This window comes from Ptychodera flava, chromosome 6 (genome assembly GCF_041260155.1).
Source record: "Ptychodera flava strain L36383 chromosome 6, AS_Pfla_20210202, whole genome shotgun sequence".
Classification (NCBI taxonomy): Eukaryota; Metazoa; Hemichordata; class Enteropneusta; family Ptychoderidae; genus Ptychodera; species Ptychodera flava.
The window spans coordinates 9,703,233-9,729,208 of record NC_091933.1 but is presented as its reverse complement, the minus strand read 5'-3'; the positions used below and the strand labels follow the sequence as shown (position 1 = coordinate 9,729,208).

Sequence of the window (25,976 nt, the reverse complement as noted above, 5' to 3'; positions counted from 1 at the left end):
ACCTTGTGGATTGAAAATTGATCATGCTTTGAACTAAAATAAATTGTGTTGTGAACCATGACTACTTTAAAAAGCTGAAAGGGATTCATTTATGAGGAGAGAAATTGGTCAACTTACTGGCACCTATTTTTCGTACCATTGTTTTATTTGAGTGACATTTTTCTTGACTAAGTCCTTTAAAGATGTGCTAGTTTCTCCGCTTCGAGTTGTGGACAGATTCAGGGACTTGACCTTGGAAGAGCTGAATGATCTATTCCACTCAACACAGATAATATCTAATGTTGTAGAAAAACACTTTAATTGCACCTCATTGACAATTTCAATACAGGTGAGTTGATGACCATGTACAGGTAGTGACAACCCTTTTCCTGTCCAGTCTGTCACTTACACATCTACCAAGGCAGCAAAAAAAGCATTGATTTGACATCTTCTTATATATTTTCACTTTCTTGGTATGTATGTCAACGCAAGGTCAGTAAAATCATGATTACAGCATCTGTGTTTTAAAGGGCACGTTTGGGTCTTTTGTTAAATGCGACATATGGTACATGTTATGCCTTATTACTTTTAACTGACATTACCTGATAGTGACATATGAACCTGGCACAATAAGGGACATCCTAGCCTAGGTTTATCAGACTTTGAATATCTCATTCAATTTTGTCAGAAGCCGACAATTCTTACAGGGACAGTGGAAAAATAAATGTATAGTCATGGACTTGATAGGATACTATAGAGTTGGTAATATATGTGATTGATCACCATTGCCCAATTTTTCATAACCAACAAGGGAAAGGAAAACTTTAGCCAGGCTTTTATGAGAAATCACATTTATTCATTTGTCTTATATAAGATAACTTTGTTTCGTAAAACAAAGTAAATAATACCCATGCTATTAGAGGGCGCTCTTCAAATGCAACCTTGATGACAACATGCGGCTTGTTCATTACTGATGGTTACAATGTTTTACCACTTTATCAGGACGGTCCAGCAGCAGGCCAAACAGTCAAGGTATGTATATGTATCTTACTAGCAATAAAAGTTGAGATAGCATAGGTTATTGTGATTTCAGATTTATTCATAAATACGTGATATATATTATGAAGATGTAGCATCAGTTGAAGGGTTGTTAACCATGGGAAGGTTGTTTGGTTTAATTTGTGCATTCTGTATATATTAAACTTCTGGTATCTGCTGTTGAAATATGTTACAGTATTGGGTTTATAATATGTTTCTTTTTCACTACTAGTGTATACTGAATCAAAATGATTATTGTATATGAAACTATTTCAAATCAATATGATGATGATGGTGAACATTTGTGTGTTCTCATCATACTATTCATACTATTATGCAAAATTCATAAAAATTAAAAACTTTTCAAGACAAAATTGCAGGTTACTGTAAACAAAGCAGACTTTCACTTAAAACAGGTATATCTCATCATTCCTTGTCATTATTAAGTACTGGTAATTGTTTTCACTTTCAGCACACACATGTCCACATTTTGCCGAGAAGACCAGGAGATTTGCAGAACAATGATGACATTTACGATAAGGTGAGTGTTGTATTCCATACAATGAATCTGTGATGGAGTGTAGTGTACAGTAGACACTCTTACAACCTTGCTTTCCCCGAGCTGCTTCTAAATCTCTGTTTGACATTGATATGCCCATAATGCTGTGTCTCAGCATGGACTGCACTTAACTATCGGCACAGGCAGATTAGAGCCATTGAGGAAGTCTTTGAATGAGTCTAAGTGTATGGGTTAGCAAATTTCACCAGTCTTAGATGTGACTTAGCTCAGACCACAGTATCTCCTTCCCTTCTAATCTCTTAAAAAAAAGGAAACTAACGTACTGAAAAACAGTACAGCGTGAGCAAGCAGCATTACATGATCAATTTGCAAGGCATCTGGGACTGAGAGACATCAACGTCCTTTTTACTCTTTGGTTTCAGTAAATTAGCTGAGCTTTACCCGTACAAGAACGTCCTATCTTTTATTATGGAATCCTCACTGTTAAACATACAATGGGTACCCCTATTGTACACATTATAGAACAGCACCACTGTCTTCATCAACAAAATGGGTCACAGTACCCTTACCATATTACTACAATTTTCAGTCCCTCATCAGAGATTTTTTCATCTAGGGATATATCAGCAGACTGGAATACATGAAAAAAGCAACTGATTTGGCACTTGAACCATAGACAGTAGAGAAATCAATTCTCTACTGTCTATATTTGTACATGTGTTGTTCATTTCAAACAGTATATTATAATTTAATTTTTCATCCATAGCCATCATTAATTTGTTCTGAGTTCCGAGTATGATACTTCAGAGTGGGGGTTTTGGTATTTGCACGAGAAGAACTTGAAGGAGTGGGTGACAAAGCAGTCGTGTAGGTTTAGTGATGTAGGCAGGATAGATGGCTTTGACCTTTGACATGGCTTGCCAATTGACCAGTATGATTATGCTAGAACTGAACATAGAGGGCAGTCTGCACATTGTTCCATTTTACATACCCACACCAAGTACTCTCAGCCTAATATCATAGTTGCTTGACAAATAGTCCTGAATGCTATTTGATGACGTAGTTTTACCTATTGAACTGCTCTGATTGCTGAAATTCATCTGAAAGGCAAATAAAAAATGTGCTAAAATCCGTTAACACCTATTGAAAAAATTGTGTAACAAAATATTTCAAGGTATCAGCCTTGGATTGACTTATATTATGCCATGAACAATCAATTAATGGGCATCAGATTTAGGACAACATCAATACTTCAGTAACTCATTTTCAACGTTGCATTTTGGCTTTATCAGATTAATATTGAAATTAATGAACCATCAATAAAGTAAAATCCATCGTGCTGTTGGTACATTAATCTCTCACTTACTCTGCGAGGCTTTATCTTTTTACGTGGAATCAATACAGGAGACATTATATTGTTAAGCTGATAGGAAAGGTAGTGCAATTAACGTGGATTGTAGTTAATTTATGAATCACTCCATTCCTGTCAATTTCAAATCAACTTCATGGGTGATTTGAAATGAAATCAACTTCATTTTTATAATCCTGTTTCTGAATGCAAGCATTAAGAGATTTTATTCCAAATTTCATCATTTATTAATTACTGAAGTCTTTGGTATTAAGTTGAAATACTGAGGTACTGAAATGCAACTCGCTGACTATGAAAATGCAGAGTAGGTTGGCCACACATGATTTATAAAGGATTCTGCGGACTAATATCATATAGCGTACAGCGTGAAAGAAATATAAACAGACATTCTTAATTTTTTTCCTTCACTCACAGAAGTTGCATAGATTTGTTTGAATGAATTTTTAGGGTTTTTTCTTGCTTTTTCCATCATTCAAATATGAATGAATGCGTATATTTTTGGAATCAAACATCGGATGATTATAATGAGGCGGTGAGACAAAGATACATGGTTTGGTAGACATACCAGCTAATGTGACATAACTGGTCTGATTATTGCACAATCCATATTTGTACAAATACATGTGCAATAAATATAGTGCAAATATAGTATGTTGGTATTTGTCAAGTAAATAACATGATTGCGACTGTTCATAGTAACAGAGGGTAAGAGTTACTGGCAGACCTATTTCTTGTAGAACACATTTCCAACGGTTTGTTTTTTTGTTTGATCATTTCTTAACACTACATACATATCTCTGATTTCAGTCAGGTTCATTACAGGATCAGATGAGAAATTTAATATCATGAGAAGTGATAGAATACCCGACAAGGAAAAATGTTTTATGCAGAGGTATAAAATTGAACAGCACAATGTAAATTTCATGACAATTTACAATGATTTTTGTTACAAAAGTATTGGTGTGAGAGGGACATACCAGTTCTATCATATAGAGCAATGAATAGAAATGTCGAACAAGAAATTAAATTTCCATAATTGAATCGTGTTTTTACTCACTGTAATACGCCAGAGTCTTGTAGAAAGTGAAGTAAGCTTTGTAATTTAATTTTCAATGAGTCAGGAGAAAAGGAAAGACCTGTCTCATTTAAATATCAATGAAGTAATTGGGCTTGATAACATTAGTTTATGTTTGGTCTTTCAAAATTCCAATTAGCATATTTTGAATTTTCGTCCTTGATACTCATGAAATCAGCACTGAATTTCAATAATGCCAAGAAAAATTTATGATGGAAACAAGCCTCAGAGAGACCTCACGTCAGATCAAGCCGTAATATCATCTTGCAAGGAAATTTTTGTAAACTACTTCATGTTCTACCAGTGTCTATGAAGTTTTTTTCAAATCTGTTTGCTGAGAAAATGTATGTCACACTATGATGATAACAGCTGATGAATACAATATTCATATTAGAAAAACTCACTCCTTGGAATCAGATATATCACCTCCTTCCTATATTATTGCCAATGTTGTCAGTAAAAAAAAACATCTTTTAAAAATCGAAACTTTCCGAGGGAAAACTGGAGTACCAGTAAGTCTCATTTGACAGCTTGTCTTAAAATTGATGAAAAGACTGGAAAAACCATCCAAACCATTGCTTAGGTGTTTTCATAATTTATAGTGATCAGCTGACGCAGCCTCTGAAAATTTGGGTGTAAAGTACAGTTTTGTATTTCCATGATATTTTCTAGATAGATAATTCTTCTAATGCAATCATTGATAATAGATGAGCAATTTAAAATGATACTGATATGGAACTCTCATACGTTTATGAAGAATAGATATCATCAGACATACATATATCCTCTTTATATCTCAGATCAAAATGCTAAATACGTGGAACCGGCTCAGGCTTTATGTATTTCAAAGACCAAATTTCAGATTCTTGATAAACATCATCAATCAAGTGGTTTTGTCATGGAATTGTACAATCATAATCCGTTCATGTTACCTGCAAGTCATGATGTCGTGCTGTGCTAAATGTTTAACGTGCATATCATAACAATTTAAAATCCAGTTGTAAACTTTAAGCATGGTCTATGTATCAAAACAAATTGAAATAAAAGTGCTAAACATGCGACATGCATACCTCAACAGTTTGAAATTACGTATTAGAAATAGGTGGTATGCAAATCACAACAATTTGGATCAAGTTCAAAACATTAGACACTCAAATCACAATTTGAAATCAAGTATGCATTGCTTTTCTTTGTGACTGCTGTTGGTTGATGGTTTGGTAAATATCTACTCCAGTTGCTTTATCTGACATAAACATATATAGCCTTATTGCATTATATTGACGCAAGGGAACAATTTGTTTATGTCAGTGGATAGCTGTCAACTTCTGTAAATAACCAAAGTGAAATTCTTCATTGAAGGCTTGTTAGATTTCAGTCATGTAGCTTGCAAAACATGTTTATTTTGGTGGCAAAGTTGTAACTTTTAAATGAACTCAAATGGAGGTATGGTTATTCTCACACAGGATATTGGATGATTTACGTTTTGCAGTGTCAGCAGTACAGGTACAATGGACACATATCAGTACATTTCATTGGATGTGATCCAGTAATGCTACTGTGATCTTTCCCTAAACCAGTATTTTGGCTTCATGTTTCATGAAGGACTTTGCAATCAATTGCAGTAAAAGTGTGCATGTACGTCACAGCACAGACATCTCGAGTTCACGCACAGGTCAGTATTGATAGTGAATGCTGTGGGTAACAACAACTTGCTGGTTTAATCAGCACGGTTGGTCTTGGTATCCAATGTGTGCAGAATGTCATTGTTAATCTGTTGCCCACTTTGCATGACAAAGATTGTCAATTTCAGGTTTTTATATCACCATTTACTGTGAAACAACAAAAACACATTGGCATATGGTATGTATGATGTACTATTTTCCATAATGTGTTGGGAAAATTTTCCCAAACCATGTATGGTCTAGTTATAATTGGTTAAACTGAGCCTAAAATGCTTGTAGCAAATAGTTTACATCCAAGTATATATTTGTAAAAAGAAAATAATCTTTTAGATAACCCATTTTTATCTAATTTGCATATTACAACTCACTTGTTTTGAATCACATTAGTAGGTAGTGTATGCACATATGAAAAGTATTTGTGGAAATTTACATTTATTTTTTCTACAAAGGTGTGATACATGTGTGGACAATATAATAAAGGTCAGGCCTAATCAACAGAGTGTGAATTTTGTTGGGAATCCTTCTGTACAAAGTTAAGCGTGAAACTCAATGTCTGTTTCAATGACGACGTGCTGTACTGAGATAATCCTTTGGTTAAAAATATCATCCACCCAGGGTAGCCTGTGTGTAGCAAACCGTGAACCAGCCTGTTTTGCTTTGATGACGTTGAGGGCAGTGTTTCTCAATGCCATGTTTAATCATTATGGCAATTCCAATGTCATTTTGGTTGTCTGCATATGATGAGACTGTAAAATATTTGAGTAAAAAACTAGCAGATGTGGTAGACGGCATCTTTTATTCATATCAGACATCTTAGTTAAACCCCATTACACAGCTTAATCCATCAAAGCACACTGATTCTTTCATAAAATAGAATTACATAGAATTACCATGTTTTATTTGCTGATGGGACCTTGCTTCAACTCAGGTTACACAACAAGGGCAGTCTAAATATTTTATAAGTAAGAAATGGTTTGTATGGAACTTCTGGATGATACTGTCATATTTCCTTGGTAAAACTCACCATAAATGTACCTCAATTTTGTAGAAATGATTTTATCACCTACCGCCTCTGTCATATTTTTGCTAATTCTGGGCAGCTGCATACATGGAAGTTCCTCTAGGGAGTGATCGCATTCAATCACAAAGAAATCTCTTTTGCTGTCATTGTTCAGACACTATTAATAGATAAAGCTGGCAAGAGAGTAAGTACATGTACAAGTAAATTGTTACGAGTATTATATTTCATGGATAACTGGCATGCAGTTTATCCAAAGTGTATAATCTCTACCATTTTATCTCAAATTTCATATGCTTAATTATATCGTTTTCTATCCTCCAGATAATATCCTAGCCAATGAGGCTGAATTGTTAACACAGACAATAGAGAGGGATTTCTCTGCCTGAATAAAGACACTTACTGTAGCGCACATGCACACACACACACACACACGCACACGCACACCTCACTTTTCCACCTGCACCCTGGCAAGGCCCTTTCCCCAAATCTTTATCAAGAATTATGCTTTATATGGCGCCACCTGTGGCAAGATATATGCTACATATTTACTCAGCCCTTGTCAGATCCATGACAATGTTTGATTATCGTTAATATTATCTCTCTGTTGTGTCCTTGCTAAATGGCGAGAAAAGAAAGGATAATTGCCAGCAATTTTAGCAATATTAAATTGCTCCAGTCTGCCTGAGAAATTACCAGATAAATGGATGATTGCAAACTGATGATTGGGGTCATTACACATCTTGCACCTGTTTTGCATTTTTGAATGGATCGACTCTCCCAGCATTCAGGTTTAGGAAAAATATCTTTTGGAAACAGGATAATTTTGTCTTGGCATTGCATACAGCAGACAAATCTCAGGAGACAGACTGACTCTCCCGGTTCGACACAGACAGTTTTTGCAAAATCCCCTGACAAGTTAAATTTGACATCCAGCAAATAAAAGAGAGTGCAGATATTTCATGGATTTTGTTTGAACCAATTCACACCTGGCAGCTCTATTGATTCATTTAGTCAAGATTTTGACATTAGTTCTTGCCTGAATTATTTGTCGGGAAAAGAACGATCAATGGGAATACAGTTATGGGGGATGTATACAGAAGTTTTCATGTCATAACCAATGACACCGGTTTGTTTTGTTTGATGTCACATGTGTTTGTGACTTTTAGCAATTCCATAGAGAAAAATCAAATAAATCCACATTGACAGAGATGGTCAGAGTACAATGTCACAAATGTTAGACCAATAGATTCCTTAGTCTCCTATGCAAAAGTTAAAAGTAACTAATATGTACCTTGTGCAGAGTGACCAGTTTAACGTTCTGCACTTACCTATGTCTTTTGAGGTAGTATGGGCCTTATAAGTGAGACTGAGTCTTAACTGTTGCTCACTTTCCTCAATGAAACTTTCAACCATTCTCTCACTAAATATCAATGGTCAATATGCAGAGTTTGATACTAGAGAAATAAATTACTTAACATTTACCGATATTTGAAATTCAAAATGGCAGCCATTTCTATATTAACACTGTGGGAAAAAACAAATTGTTGATTTTCAAAAAAACTAAGACGGTGACAATTTTTCTTACTTCAAGAGCTTTAAAATGAGCTCTGATAAGTGGTAGATGAGAGAAGAATCGTAAAAATTGGAGAGTCTGAATATCTTTCCCCAAGAAGCATTCTGCCTTAAAATGTTTCAAAATCTACAGTAAATGCCATCCACTTCATCATCTACATGTGCCTGAGTTAATTAGATGATTACAAACTAAGATTTGCCACTGATTGGATTGCCGGTATGGGTATTGGTCTACTTAACACAACACAGTGTCATTAAAATGTCACGTCACAGAGGGGTTGTTAGAAAGATTCAACATGCTCCAATTCAAGCAATGGTCAGGTGACATCATCCAACAGTCTTTGAAATCTGTATTGATGTGACTCACTGTAGTGATCAAGTTCAATGTCTATATTTTGTCAGACACAGTGAAGGTCTACTAAGAGTGATGCTTTTTGACGTTGTAATACACCAAGGCAAGGCGGCAGGTTATTTTACAAATCCACAGAATGTCAACACTTTCACAACCAACTTATCTGAAAAGTTCCTGAGCAAAATTGTTCAGCTCAGGCCTTTGTACAGCTTACCACTTACATTAAAAGTAAAATCGCCAAAATAATGAATTATGAGATAACAGATCTTTATAGGGATCAAGAGGAGATCAAGATGATAGTAAAATGTGCTGTCAATAGATGTATGTAATGACTTGATGTTTAAATTTTTCAATTTAAAACTAAGTTAGAATCATAACACTGACAAAGGCTTTCCATGTGCCTTGTAATTATACATCTAACATCCAGAACAATAGAATTTTCCATGCACTAAAAAAGCCATATGGAACGCCTGTTCCGTAACATTTACCATTTCCAGGCAGCCTATCCCTGGTCCTTGCATCTGCGCATACAATTTTGAATGGTTTTGAGGGACCTATTGGACGAGTGCCAGAAGATGTCTTGTACTCTGTATGTGTAGTACACAGGCTATCCAGAAGCACATCAAAGATAGTGTTCCACACCTGCGCTTTAAATCGGAAGAGAAAATTGTTTACATTGCTTGAAAACAGTCACTACTTGGACAATTTGATACCCGTCATGAATGCAAGATGTATAATAATAAGGTTATTACGAAAATACCACCAAGGATGTGTTGTGCAATACGCTGCGCCAATGACCTCTCGCATCCTTTACGGTATTTTCATAATAACTTCATAATCTTTTCAAAAGTTTATCAATAAATAACACTCCAGTGCTATACTTTTTCAATATTGAATCGCTGGTGGAAATTGTCCAGGAACAGGTTTTATAGCCAATTATGTTATATTGCACTTATTGTAAGGATTAGAAAATATTGTGAAATGCTTCAATAATTTCAAAATTACTAACCTAAAATAAAGTAGTCATAAATGCAATTTTATTGCTAATAAAAGGCAAAGTACCTATAAATGAAATGTAAGAACCATTGTGAAAATTTGAAGTAGTGGGCTTTGTGCATGTTTTATCATGAACGTTTTTCTGCAAAAGGTGTGTTGTTTTTCACTTTATTTACAGAGCCAGAATTTAAAAAAAGAAGTTTGATTGCTGCTGACAATTTTAAATAAAAAAGCAATGACAGATCACCATGAGAGTCTTTTAGTCAGCATGGCAGCTTTCATGAAATGTGCAAACTACAACAAGAGTTTCACATCTGAGTGGTGATATTCTTGGCAACACGAGTAACCTTTGTGTGTGTTTTTCACAGTCAATGGACAGGTTCACGTGTTAATACCCTCTAGTACGGTCACTGTTTAACCTCTTGGTGGCAAAATGAACATGCAGTGTCCCTTCATCCATGTATATCCACTTCAGCCGCACACTTGTCACTCGTACTCATGTTTGTTTGTTTCTCTATTGTCCATACCAGACGTCCATCACTAGCCTGCTGCATATAGACATCATAAAAACTGTTACTTTGCAAAATGTGTGATATACTAGTAGTATAACCTAAGATAAATTAGAACAAATATAGTATGTTATCATTTATCACAAAGTTGATTGCGGTTCTAGAGAAAATCATTGAAGTATAGACTTCCCAATATGGTAAATTATTCATGAACCATGAATACATGACTCAAGTGGACAATAAGGAATTCATTCACCATGAGATCAACGCTCATTTATATTACTCAAAATTTTGTTTTAAATTTGGTGGATGACTTTTCTATAGTGTACAGATTTATTTGTGTGTGTTTATGTACATTGATATCAAAGAAATATTACTCTGGTTTTATATATTATTAGCTTTGTTTCACAATCTTGTTGAACTCCCAAATACCTAATGGTAATACCAGCAAGAGCCAATAAGTATATGTAGATTGATAGCTAAGTCTGTCAAATGCATACATATATATGTAATCTGCTTGTGTCAACACAACAGTGGTCTCACCAAATATATAGATGGCCAGGTGCCGTGCAGACAGCTAAAGTTGTGATAAATACTGTACAAGTTGTACCATCTATAGTATTTCTATATAACAAATTAACAACTCATACCAGATAGTTATTTGCTAGTACTGGCTGCTTTTTCATTTTGTTTAAAATCACAAATCCATGAACTTTATTAAAGCATTCTGTTGAATTGTAATTATTATGTGTAGCCATCGCATCACATTCACATCTTTGTCCTGTTTAGCAATAATGGTGAATGGATACAGTCTTATTCACAAGTCAGTGTTCTTATAGCTATAGGGAGTCTCAGTGCAACATAGGCAGTATGTAAATACATGCACTAAGACTGAAATGCAATTTGATAAGAAACCATTCAGCACTGAAATGCAAATAAGTACACGTTTTCAGATACCAGTACATGTATCAGTATCAATACATCACACTGAATTGTGAAGTCAGATGGCAGTGTTTCATTGGCTATTGCATGCCATATACTGTACTGCAATGCTCTCAAATGCAAATACGTGCTACTGAGTTCATTCTCAATCACACCTTTCATGTTTTATCAGTGTGCTTTAAACTACACTACAGTGTTAAGCTTTGTTGCTCATCATTGACTCCAATCTATGCTCTGATGATCACTATCAGGTACACTTTATGTGCTGTTTTGCTTGTTGTATTAAAACTGCACAACTATTTACCATAGAAAGATATAATGAGGTGGAAGAATATTTGGCCAACACCAAACATGTTTCCAAATCCCACAATTCTAGAGGGGCCAATTGCTTGACAAAAACTATGGGAAGACCCCCTAGGAAAATAATTATTATCAAAATGAAGATTAGACCCAGTGGGCATCAGATGCACTGATGATAGTGATTGACCTTTTACCTTGTCTATAGCTTTTCCACTGTTGGCAATTGTCAGAAATTAATTGTATATCTATAGAACAAAGTAATAGACTGACTAAAACTACTCTTATTGTGATAATAACAGTGTGATAATGAAATTTCAGTTTGTAGTCTTTCTGTCACAGTAGACGATGCAACACCTGATACCATAGAATAATTACGTTGCAACTTGTTGTTGATGATGGAGAAAAATGCAAGTCAGCTTTAATTAGGTCTACCTTGAATACATTTTTTCCCCTCTGTTCAAAAGTAGAGGTTATTTTTTTAGAAAAAAGTAAACTTGCTGGCACTCTCATTCACTGTAATAACTCAACCATTTATATTGGAACTTGGTAAATGAAAACAAATATTGCACATTATTATGCATCTGCCATCGAGAACAATAGAATTTAGCGTGCGCTAAAAAAGCCGTACGGAACGTGCGCCCGTTCCGTAACACGTATGGTTTCAAGGCGCCCCATTCCCTGCGGCTGTATCTGCACGTTCACTGTAGATCGGTTTCAAGGGACCCCTTGGACGAGTGCCAGAACAAGTCTTGCGTGCGCTCTGTACGTACATGTGTGTGTAGTGCACACACTCCAAAACTTGCAGAAGCGCATCCGAGGTAGTGTTCCACACTGGCGCGATAAAATCGGAAGAAAAATTGTTGACATTGCACGAAAACGGTCACTACTCCGACATTTTGATGCCCCGATCAGGAATGTAAGATGTATAATAATAAGGTTATTACGAAAATACCGCAAAGGATGCACTCGGACATTGGCGCCGTGCATCGCCCTCCGCTTCGCGTCGGGCGATACACTGCGCCAATGTCCTTGTGCATCCTTTGCGGTATTTTCGTAATAACCTCATAGTACCATTTATGACAGTTTCATGATCAAAAGTAGTGTATCATGAAATCCAAGGACAGAGAAATTCAAACAGCACTTTGACACTAGTCCATAATTTCCACAACCAGTATGCTTATAAATATTCTTTACATTTTGTTTTTTTGTCAAAATATGGCAGCTAAATACAATTGTTGTGTGTCTATGTCTTTTTTACTGTATATAGTCCGTAAATAGAACAGCTTGTTGTTGTATTTGATAGTAATGGTTGCCAGAGCATCAGACCATTTTTTGACCTTTCTAATTATCCAATGATGTAGATTATACCAAAGACAAACATTAGCAGCCATAATCTCGACTTGAAACCTTGCTCACATTTACTCTGGTATTTTACCAAACCATATAATCACTTCAACATGAGTCAAATGTCTTGTCCATACCATAACAAGTTCTGTTCAGACAGTTATTCATGTGATTTATCAATAAACGCTTTTATCTGTTAATTATGCTATCAAAATTGTAATAAACAATTTTATTGTCTCTCAGAAATTGTTTCTTGTACCTCTTTACTTTATTCATACTAAATATCACTCAATTTGTAAAACCAAACAAAAATACACCTGACAAACATCCATATCTGCTGCAACACATTACATTGCCATATTCTTTCCAGAAGTGTGCACGGACAAAATATTCCAGTCCTATTTTCTAAAAATGTAAATTCCAATGATAACACAATGTTTATATCCAGTCAGTTGATGACATGATACATTGATCAGGGTTTTCTCTTGACTGCACGATTGCGCAAATTGCGCATTTCGAGCCTTTTTCTGCCCTTTGAAAGTTACTGACTGCGCGAAAATCTCGCACAAAACACAGCACGCACGTCCGTATGATGGTGACCCAAGCGCACTGTGTAGTGACCTGTAAATTTGCCGTTATTCCCCCGGAAAAGACAAAATATCGCCTGTCATTCAATTTTGGTGACGTGCATAACGTGGAGTGTACGCATCGAAAAGAAAACACAGTAAAGGACATAGTTGTGCTTCAGTCTCCATGGATACCAGTGCCATGCATTTTATGTTCATGTTTTGATAGGATATGTTGTTTAGGCCTAATGTCATTAGTAAGCATTAAAAAATACTGCCCCCTCAAATGTCAAGTTTGCCCCCTAATTTTGATGAATGGGGCAGAAATTGCCCGCTTCGGTGAACATGCAGAGAAAACACTGGATACATTGATCAGCCGGTTGTGTCATTGTTTAGTCATGGCTGTTTTGTTCCTCATTCAACTCTGTTGTTCTAGATACTATAGATGGGTTTGATGAGTCATACCTGGTGTTTTGATCGGCTTATTGTTTTCATTTGGTTTATACAGATGTAAAACACTTTTGAATTAATATTAATACCAGAGAATATTGTAAAGACTAGCAACCGTATCCTGAATATTTGGTTTTGGTTTGGTTTGTCGTAATGCATTGATGTATTAATCTTATTCAGACAATATTTGGATAGCTGAGAGTCAGAACTCAACATTTGAATCACTCCGTTTTTAACAGCTAACACTTCATCTTTTACGACTTTCTCTCAGTGAGCAGAAAACACAATCACTTTTATTGCCGTAATATCACACAATATTTTTGGACAAGTTATTGCCTTTTTGATTGATCGTTGATTAAGGTCAGTGCAAATAACTTTCCCGCTAATACGTTTTTGCCAATACACAACTCCCATGTAGGAAAACATTTCTAATTTAGGATATGGTAGCTAGGGAGACATGAACACACGTATGCAACGTACATGTATGTGTAATCAAAAGAGCAAGTCTCATGGCCAGCAATTATATTTCAATGTTATTATTAACCAAAGTTTATGATTATTACATATACCCCAGTACTAGTAAAATTGGCTTAAAATATTGATTCATATTAGAAGTCAATGTATCTTTTTTCTTATCCCCGAGAGAAAATAATACAGATTTGTCCAAATTATGTATGAACTATGAATTTTTAAGGCCATATGTGCCAGATTATTATTCTTCTTCCAAACTGCTTGTCAGACAGCTTTCAGATGTTTGGTTTATGAGTTCCTAGGGATCACCTTATTGAGATTTGTCCAAATTATCATGAACTGTATAATTTTTTAGGCTTCTTTTTTTAGTGAGTTTTTTCAAAAATATTTTTCTCCTAAATTGTTTGCCCAGTAGCATTTGAATTTGTTTGTAACTTCCTTAGGATGATATCATTCAGTTTTGTTCAAATAGTGATGAAATTTGCATATGCAAATTTTGGGGCTCATTTTCTCATACTTGATGATGGCTTCCTTATATACCACTAGTCTCACAGCTTTGAAATTCCATTAGCAGCCTCTTAGGGATAACCTTTGAGTTTTAATTTAATAACCAGCATAAAATCAGAATATTTAATTTTTAGAATTCTACCTTAGTTTTTTTTTATCAGAAGATATTTGTCCAATAGTAATCAAACTTGGTATGTAAGCTCCCAGGTGTGACCTAACTCATTCACTTGTATCTAAATGATGACAAAATTTGTCCACCTACCCACCCACCCACCCACACAGCAGAGTGATAGATAGGTGTAAGAATTAAAGATAAAATGACATACAAAGAAAATTCGCCCTGTGGCAATGCTAGCATTTACTGTGACTGTCAAAGTATCACACTACCCACCAGACCACAATGCCTTACAGTGATGCAAAATGATACAAATTACTGCCAAAGTACATTAATAAGGGAGAGTGCAACTAAAATATAGCAATCTTCCAGATTTCCAGAAATTGGTATCAGTCTTTGACAAGTAGTGATATTACATGATTGGATTGATGTTCCTGAAAATGTTGATGAACAGACAGTGACAGCAACGCTTTATTCTTGTTTTGATCTTTCATTATTGTAAAGCACTTTGAATAAAAATGAGCATCTCAACAAAGAGTACAGCAATAATTAAGTTAAAATGTCTGCCCCTGTTTGGAGGTGAATCATACATCAATGACAAAATGACATGCCTTCAAGCATACATGTCATACTTTAAATTTACTCTGAATTTTGCAAACCAACTAGTCAAGAATTTTATCAATTTTACACTTCTTCTTGTGTTTTAGCACTGACCAACTCCTTGTTTAACTGTCAACTGTGTACCTCCCCTGCTCAGAGCATCTACACTTTGATGAGCGTATTTAAGACATGGCTGCTATCTGTTGATGCTCTTGGAGATCTTTATGAAACATGAAAAACATTCATTCCTCCCTAAGCTTGCAGTATTTTATGTGAACACTAATGGATAACTGGCTGTAAAATCATTATTCTTTCATTATGACATCCCAAAGGTCGATGACCCCTGGGTGGTGCAATACAAGCCAATTCCACTAACTTATCATTTTTCATGTAGAAACACAGGAAAGTGTCATTGAAATATTGTCATTTTCATGAAACTTTCACAAGACTCAGGATGTAAAAATATGCATTTAAAAAGTAGTGTGACCATGCTAGAATCAAGATAAAATTGGCAAAATTTCTTTCTGTACAGGAGAACCTATAAGAAAAATGCTGACTCTACAGTTTTTCCAAGTGCTTTTGATCATAAATCCTCCAGAAAACATTTTCTTGAGGGTCTATGTTTTGATATTAAAAAGGTATCATTAATTTCAATACGCATCTTCACTGCTTGGTAAGCAACGCCCTTATTTCCATATCTGAACGGTTTTAGAAATCTACTCTGAAATCAAATGACATTGATATTAAAGTCTTAATCTGTACATGCTTTCTTAACGTTGAAATCTGTTAAAGAAGCAACATCAGGAATGTGAGCTGTTTTAAATGCTTTGACATGATAGGTTTCTGAGAGATGTTTCTCAAAAACAGAAAATGGAAGCACCCATTTATCTCATTTTTCCTGCCTACTCACTACTACCCACAACATATACAATTATAGGGAAATTGTATTTTTGCAGTGTCTTCAACAGTTTTTTTAGCTTTTAGCTCATATTTGGTATTTATATAAATACCAAAAAGAGCTTATATGGTGAGTCGATGGCGTCTGTATGTCTGTATGTATGTGGGTATGTATGTGCGGATGTATGTCCGTCACAAGCAAGGGCTCCCATGCTGCCAAAGCTACCATCTCAGTATTTGGTGTACAGGTAGATGCAGGGGTTGAAATGTGACGTTGTTCAAATGAACATGTCAGTGTCAAAAATATGCAAATGAGGTAAGAAAAAGGGGAAATCCTGCAAATTAGCAGGAGTGGTGGCAGTAACTGAAACAGCGCACACATCTGAGTAAGAGGTTTTTGACCTTTAACCTATTTGTATGTAGGGTACCTACTTGTGTGGGAGTGATGGCAGTAACTTAAACAGCTTATTAGTCATTTCCTGTCATTGTTTATGAACTGTGACATATGACAGACCTGCTCAAACCATGGATGTCTATTTTTGTACATCCATGGTTGAAACATTCTCTGCTATGCATGTTGCTAAAGTTGACCTCCAGTACCTAAAGTTTCAGACCTTATTTACTTTTGTCATTCTTGTTTTTCTGGTTTAAATATTTCTTGTTGTTTTTCTGGTTGTACTGTGCAGAAATCATTGTCATAACATCAACGTAGAATTTTCCTGCACTGAACAGATAGAAACAACACTTATTGTTGATCTTTGGTATGTAACAATTCTGATCAAATTTGAGCGACACCGTATAATTGCGGTATTTTTCATTTTCTGGATATGCTTTGACCAATTTCACTTCACCATGATTTCGGTTGATGGTTTCCAAATTCATTAACCAAGCATGGATTATGTCATTTAAAATGACCAATTATAGGCTAAGGGTTTATAACTCTTTCTCTCTGTTGTACATTTTTTTAACCTATGATATGATTTGTGTTTTTTTATGCCTACATAGGGAGGCAACATTTTTCTACTGGCCTGCCTATGAAGGGCAACATTTGTCTACCATAGCTGTAGGCAAAGTAGAATATTACAAAGTGTCCATAAACTGTTGTGTGATGTAGCACACTTTGACACAGTTCCTATGACAAATGCTAACACATTGCAATAGTTGACATTAGACATTTACCATGAAGACCGCCCACTGGTAATTATTTGTTATCTCTTGTACAAACCACCAAGTATCACTATGGATTATAATTATCATTTGTCACTGTTTTTTTAAAATATAGAACATTTGCAAAAAAGCCTGGCTTTTCAGACAAGTGAAAGTTTCAAGGCTCATTGTTCTGTGCTAACCTCCCATTAGGAACAGGTGGGATTCACTTACTAAAGCTGTATTCATTTCACCGACACCCTTGAGGCAGATTCAGAGTTTAGACATTTGCTGTCAGAACGACCTGTGAAACTGAAATAAATTAAATGGACAAATTTGCTCACAATTAAGAAAGAATATTGAAAAGTGGCGCCGGAAGGGGTAATGATGCGTGTTCTGCAGTGTGTGCAAGCACTGACTGTCAGATGGCATCTTGGATTCCATTGAATTCTGGCTACGAAATTTTATAATAGGGATCAGAGATTTAATCTTCTCTGTCCAATCATGTGTCCATCTGGCACTATTAAATCGACAATCATTTTCTGGTTTGCTGCAAAGGAGATTAATTAAAGTTGTATGTGGAGCATTATTCTTTATGGCAGGCACTGGCAGATTCAATAATTGTCAATTTGTGATCAGTTTATTGTGATACTAACCTTCTGAAAGCCAAAGTCAATTTTTGTCGCCTTTATGAAATATAATGCAGACAATTTTTTTCAGTTCCAGGCAATTTCTTTTTAGGATTTCCCCAAAATTTTGATCAAAAACTGTAGCCAATGAAAGTGATTTCCATTTGGTCCAAATTATCAATAAAATTACAGAAAAATTAGAAAAGATTTGTGCAAAAATTTTGGTGGGAAAATTACAGCACTGGCTAAATAGCACCATTTTGTAACTTTCTAACACAACGCTCATTCCTTTAGAATGATACAGCATTCCTGAAAATATAGGACTATGGAATTTTTTACCTGAAGAAGTTCCGTTTTAGAGACAATATGGTTGATAATTTTGCACCAGAAGGTATCTTTGTATTCGTACACTATGGTTATCATTATCATGTTGCTTGTACTTTTCAGAAGTTAGGCTGTTATCAAACCTTCAAAAGTTAAATTTCAAAAATCACCTCCTTCACTTGATTTAATGGCTTTGACGATGAAAATGAAAGGCAACATGTGCACTTATTGTTACGGTGAATGTCAACATCAGGGTCATAACTTTATTGTCTTCCATTTTATAATATGAATTCTCTGAGTTCCAGTTTATGAACACTAAAATGTAAATGTAATATCATTACAAATGCCAAGGTTGTTCAGTTTAGTAATTAATTTATGTATTTATACATTTATTTATTTATTTATTCATTTATTTATTTGTGTGTTTTTATCTGTTTTATTTTGCTGTGTTTTACATACATAGTTGTAAATTAATTATTGAAATGAACTTGTCTTCAAAACGAACTATTGATAACTACTTTTCATGATTTTCCTTGTTTTGTAGATCAAAGATACTGATAGCATAGTTTAATGTCTGTTCCACATCACGCCTAGAATGTTTTTTATCTACTCATCACTACTATCGTAAAAACTTGATATTATTTACCCTTTTCATCACCTTGGCAAGAAGATAACAGGATCTAATGACCAAATTGCCCTTATCGTAATGTTCTAACTTACAGTAATTCCAGGTGGAGTTTACCAATAAAAATGCAAATCTGAAGTAGATTTTTAATCATTTCGTTTCTTCAAAATTTAATGAATAAGAACACAGACTTTCTTAAGAATGTCAAATTTATACCTCATTATACAACTATCTTTCTTTTCAAAATAAATAATCATCAAATATAGAATAAAATGATCGCATTGTTTGCTAGTTCACTGTTACTCTATCCCAGATACTAGTCTGGTTCCCTGACCCATTTCCCCGGTAGAGGGCGTGGGGAAATATAGGGTCAGGTACCGGCTAATGTAAACATGGACGCTATTGGGTTAAAATAAAACAAGCTGTGATTGGATGAAAGTAACACTTGTAACTTTTTCTCATCTTTCTTGGGTTTCGCACTTTCAGGCTCACTTGACACCAACTTCTTGTTTGTACCACAAAGCCGTGGAGGTAGAAAGAAAGACTTTCTACCTCCATGATTTAGCCACTGTGATTTAGCACACCTCTTAATACTTTTAGAACGTCGACATGATGCCTGGCATTTTTCACGAAATTCGGACACCATTCTATCCATCAAAATCAATCGTCGTTCACAGTTCCAACAAAGTTTGCTTTCAATTAGCTGTGATATCGCAGCAGTACTTGTGGCGTGTATCGAACGTGCTCGGGTCATTGGGGTCACGCCACAGTCGGCGATGACCTCAATGACCCTAGCGCTTCGATACACGCAACAAGTACTGCTGCGATATCACAGCCAGCCTTCAATAACCTCTATTTCCCCGTACTTCTGGATTAATCCTTTCAGTTTATGTTTCCCGTCTCGTGTGCCAATGTTTTTGGTTCGGATACCAGTGTTCAAACATAATTCTGATCCAGTCGAATTTTGACCGGCGTTTTCATGGTAGCAGCCATATTTGTTGTAGCATGTTCTGTCAGGTGACTAACCTCCGCCATCTTGAACAAAATTCTGTTCAAGATGGCTACCCGGTACCTGACCCTATATTTCCCCACGCCCTCTACCGGGGAAATGGGTCAGGGAACCAGACTATCCCAGATACTGGAGCATCCCTAGTTTGTTGTTTGTTTGTCTGTTTAAGAGACCTTTGATATCTCCACATCCTATGAACAAGAAATTTGCATATATTATCTAATGTGTCGGGTAGTATGGTTGCAGGCCTATTTCAGTGAAGAATTTGTCACCTGCACTTAATTGATATTTTGATCAGACAGTTGTGCAAGTTATGTGAGTTTAATATATGCCAAAGGAGATGGTGAGAGACTGCATGGTTCGGTTGGTTTGCATATGTGAAGCTAGGTCAAGTAATAAGCTCTCATTAGATAATAATGCTCATCATTTCTGAGAAAACTGGAAAGTGGGTCAGAGTGACATTTCTGGCAGTGGATGTTCCATGCAAAATTACAATTCTCATTAATTAAAGACAATAGAGAAAACTATAAAAAGATGGCATTTGTTCAACACAACAAATGAAACATGAACATTGAACAGATGCTCAGTTTTGAAAAATAGGTGGTATTTTTTCACCAATTTAGAAGTATTGAATTTTAGGATATTATTTTACCAACCAGGGATTCATAATGTAGTTCAGCCAACATAATTCCATGAAGGGTCTGTACCAGCCTCATTATTGAAATTTATAGTAATTTGGGTGTTCATTTGAAAACCCATATCGTTACTTTTTGAAACAAGACACAAAGTAGTGCTATGACATTGAACATGACACACACCTGTTGAATGGTCAGAAAAGTTTCAGAATTGAATATTCAAACACAGAGATGCTTGAATTTTTGGAGGAATGTCATTTAGAAAAAGTATCAAATGTACCGTGTTAAATGTAAAAAATTCATGCCATCTCGTCATGGCATGGGTCACAGAATTCATGAATTCACACTGTCTCGGTAATACATTGTACAGAAGTATTGATTATGCAAATATATTGATCATCTCATCAAAGCCATGCACAAAGCTGAGTGTACTTGATCAATACCTACAGTACATGTTTGTGTTCCCATTTTGCAAGGAAAGAGCTATCATTCAGAGAAAACAACGCAAGTTCAAATGCAGTTTGGAAATAAAGACATGCAATGGGCACACTTAGTTTCGACCAATTTTAATGCAAGGTTGCAACTCATGTGAAAATCTAAAATTTAATGTCCACTATGTTAGACAGAATTTTTTCCCCAGTTGGTCAAGTAAAAATAAAACCTGATATAATAACCCTTTGAGCGCCAAAGTCAGTTTTCACCTTTATAAAATAAACCCCGGTCATTTTTTTTTAATTTTTGCCAAATTTTTGATAAAAACTGTAGCCAATAGAATGTGATGTCCATTTGATCCAAAATTATCAAAAGTATTACAGAAAAATTCATAAAAATTTGTAAAATGTTGCACTAAAATTTTGGTGGGAAACATTACAGCACTCAAAGGGTTAACAACATCATTACAGGTATATTAATTTATGATCTGTTTGCTATGTAAGGTATTTTCAAATTTATAATTACTGAAAATGAAGTCACAAAAGAGCATGTCATTAACATAGATATGTACAATTTATCAAACATTCATTTAATTTCAATTACAACACATGATAATTATTCAAAGAATGCCAAAACAATATTTCAACTTTTGCTTGAAGATACCAAGAATTCAACTAAATATATATTTTATCGAATTCAGTTTTTGTTCAGTGTTAATGATGTTATATTTCAAAAGTGTGGATTGTTCATGAAATACTATGAGTAGCTCCCAAAGCACGTAAGGGATGCTTCCAAGCTGAATATAATCTTTTCAACAAAATCAGTCAAGCATTGTGACGTCAATATGACTCTCACAGTGATCCATAGTGCCATACACCACTGAATTCATTGTGATTGATAGCCACAGCTCTTTGAAAACTTTAGAGCGGTTAGAAGTATGTGAAAAAAAATACATTTTAAAGCCCCATTAGCCGCAACTCGTGAAATTGGATGACCTCAAAATATCTTCCTATTCTCTCCTGGCTTTCTCTGAATTCTACCCTCTGAAGGGATATGGGCTTTTACTGTATTAGGAAACCATTCCTTTGTGAAACATTTGACAAGTAAATTCAAATTTAAGCGTCATTTAGATTTCCCGCCATTTTCAAAAATTGGTAATATTACAAAGGAAACAGAATATACAGGTACAATGTCACAGTTGAAAACATTCACCCCTATGCATTACATCGGATTATTCTACTACTACTTAAAGTACAATTTTGGTTCCAAAATATTGGAAAGCATTTTAAAACAAAACATGTGGAAGTTTACTGTGGTAGATAGGTATTGCAATAATCCTGTCCACTGGAGGACACGTCAAGAATTCCTTTTAATTGTGCAAATGACAAAGGCATAGGTTATATTTAGTTTAAAAGATGTACCATCTTTACAACAACTTGTCAAGTTTAAAATTTTCAGAATACAGTGTGATAGAGTACCAGTATGTTAATAATTATGAAATCTAACAACCATGTGATGTCTGCTCATCTCAAATTAGTCAATTTCATGAGTGGTGTAAGTTCAAGTTTTATGGACAAAACCAAATGCCATCCTAGCTGCTAGACTTCATTTGCATTTTTAATAAACTGTTGGATGTTCTCCACTGTATTTTTCAACTTTAGGGAAATAGTTGCTAGAATTAGTTACGGTAGTATGTGCCTCAAAAGTGAAAGACTTCAACTTTTGATCAAACTTTCCTGAATGAAACGTTCAACCATTTTCTTACCAAATCAACAATAAAAATTGGGGGTCACTATGCAAAGTTTGGAACTAGCGAAACAAACTGCCCAACATTTTGCGATATTTGAAATTCAAAATGGCCACCATTCCTGTGTTAACTCTATGGGGGAAAATTTTCAAAAAATAATGAAAGTTTTTATTTCTCCAAGAACTTTAAAATGAGGCCCTACAAGAGGTAGATCAAAAATAATTGTAAAAGTTTGAGAGTCCAAATATCTGTCTCCGAGGCACGTTCTACCTTAATATGACATAAATTACAATAATGTAACTGGACTGAAAGAAAAGAAATCACTTTGTAATGCACTGGCTTGATTTTTATAAACAAACAAACAGAATGTCTATTTCATCTACATGAAATTTTGAAGTGGAAAATAAACTTTATTAATAGCTGCTGTCAAAAGCTGTTCTTTCAAAGTTGTCAGTGTTTGAGAGGAGCGACAATTGCCTTGCCAATTAGGCATACCATAGATTCAATGGATGGTCAATGGCTTATTTCAACAGTTAATTGAATCACTTTATTTGTCATTCCTGGCCATATGCATACAGACTATTGATTCCTGTAATTTTACTCTGTGTGATAAGACAATGTGACTGGACCCAGGATTTGACTGTTGGAATTTTCAGTCTTGAAATTCCTTCATTTCTACATTGCTACATGTTAATTCTCACAACATGTAGGATTCTCACAACATTTAGGATTATACTGTAAATGAGTTAGGGTAGCATTACCCCTCCGTACCATGCTGTGTGTTCCTGGCATTATATGGCCTCCCACCACAGCCCTGCTGACTCTCATAGGAAAATCTGGCAGACTCGGTCTCGATTTGGACCGAAAAACTACCTTTTCTAACTATTTTGCCTGAAATCAACTCGATTCCGCTCTATGCCTACCCAAATAACTCAATCGCTCACAGACTGCAAAAAAATTTGCTCTCGTGACACCCCAAACCATTAGTTTACCAGCAATATATGGTCAAGGGTCCAGTGGCCAGCCATTAGCAAGATATGACTGGCCACTGCACCCTTGACCATGAATCGCTGGTAAACTAACGGTTTGGGACATCACGAGAGCAAATTTTTTTGAAGTCTTTTAGTGATTGAGTTATTCGGGTAGGCTTAGAGCGGCATCGAGGTGATTTCTGAAAATAGTTAAAAAAGGTCGTTTTTCGTGTGCAGTCCAAATCGGGACCGCGTCCGCCAGACAGGGGCTCACTTTGATGAGTAAGGAAAGTTCTCTGATGTATTTTCATGAAAAACATTGAAAATTTATTTTTTCCCCCATAGAGTTAACACAGGGATAGTAGCCATTATGAATTTCAAGTGTCTACAAATATTGAGTACTTTGTTTCTTCAGTACCAAATTTTGCTTGGTGACCCTTGATTTTTTAATTCTTGATTTCAAAAGGAATGGTTTAATGTTCCTCTAGGGAAAGTTTTGGCAAAAGTCTTTCACTTTTGAGAAGCGAACTGCTTTAAATGTGTTCCTTTCACTTCAGATAACTGCATACCAAATTTCTGAATACCAAATTTCTGATTATTGAACAATTCAAAAGCCCAGAATGGTCATTGAAAACTATGCATGTAAATGTTTGAGTAGGGAATCTGAAAATCTTCTTTATGCTGATTTGTAGTTTTTCACACGCTGTTTCTGACATCAATGACTAACCGACGAGACAATTACGAAGTGCAAACATAACACAGGATGTAATTTTGTCATGGTGATATAAATAAATACTCATGGGATGAAAAATTCCCTCAAAGAGAGGGTTTAAAATGTTTTGTAAACTCTCTAATGGAAACAGAGAGCAATATATGAAATGGTGCAGAATTTCACACGTCTAGAAGTGGCAATGTATACCAAAATGCAATTAGTTCATAGCGTATCATATTTTTATCTGTGTCGTACAATCCATTGAAGACTTTGATATCTAAAACCTCTTGTAGTGTTGTCATCAAAGCTGGGCAGCTTATTGGAATTGCAGAAGTGATATCTTCCCATTCCTAATGAAAAAAGCTTGGCTCTCGTCACGTCAAGGAAAATACTCCTAATGATCCTGATAAAGTAATATGTGCCATATTGCATATTGTGATTTTTATCGTAGGTTTGTTACTAAATATAGTCCAAGTGTGTGTGACGTTTATTGCTGCCAGGAGAAATTTGGAGGAAATCTTGTCACTTTATACCTGCATTTATCACCACAGTTTGTAGCTGGATCCCTTATTGACTTCAATTATTTCAATCAGGATATTGGTGATAACAAATATAATACCTGTTTTACCTTTCCTGTGAATGTAATTTCAAAATCTTCAAAAAATTTCCAAACAAATATTCTATATCCAGTGAAGCTTTTAATACCTTCCTACATTTTGGTACAACACTTTTAATAACTTTACGGTTAAATGCAAAAATTACTGGTTATCTATTTGCAATGTGATCTTAATATTTTGTATGAAGCTGTTTGACATCTACAAAAACCTTATGTTTCTGAATAACCTTGGTTTGATAAACATAATTTTTTTACTCAACTATGATGTGATCGTTAGGCAGTATCAAATAATTATATAATTGAATAAGCAAAGCTTATAACATTTCTGAGATGACTTTGCAGCATGTGCAAAAGAAACATGAGTATGTAAAACGTATGACAAATGTCAAACCCTCTTATTTGATGGGATCACAAATATAAATACCAGTAAGTTTCTAACATCAAGACTATTGATTTTGGATTTTAAGGCTGGGATTTATCCCCCCACCCCTCCCCCCCTACCTAAAGTAACAGTAGACCCACATTACTATCATAGACAGTAGAGAAACGTTTCACTATGTGTGGAATCACCAAGAGTTTGCATTCTCACAACACACAGGTAATTAACACACATATACCAGGGTCAGACATGTTAAAGAGAGATTTAACTTAAGGCAGTACACACCTCAAAATTAAAATACAAACTTTTGCTGAAAATTGTCTCAAGGAAACTTGAAAGCATTCCCTTTTGAAATCACAAATAAAAAATCTGCAGTCATTATGAAAAAATTTACTGATATTTGAAATTCAAAATGGCTGATATCGCTGCTGTAAACCCCCATGAAG

General features: G+C 35.2%; 1 protein-coding gene across 2 annotated transcripts in view; it reads left to right on the top strand.

Moving 5' to 3' along the window:
• The window catches only part of LOC139134786 (bis(5'-adenosyl)-triphosphatase-like), a 35,123-nt gene that overhangs the window by 4,686 nt on the left and 4,461 nt on the right, over positions 1-25,976 (top strand). For both annotated transcript variants that reach the window (XM_070701844.1, XM_070701845.1), the window contains exons 3-5: positions 183-328; positions 982-1,011; positions 1,490-1,558. In XM_070701844.1, the coding sequence (XP_070557945.1) occupies positions 183-328; positions 982-1,011; positions 1,490-1,558 (245 nt within the window). The remainder of the gene's footprint in view (positions 1-182; positions 329-981; positions 1,012-1,489; positions 1,559-25,976) is intronic.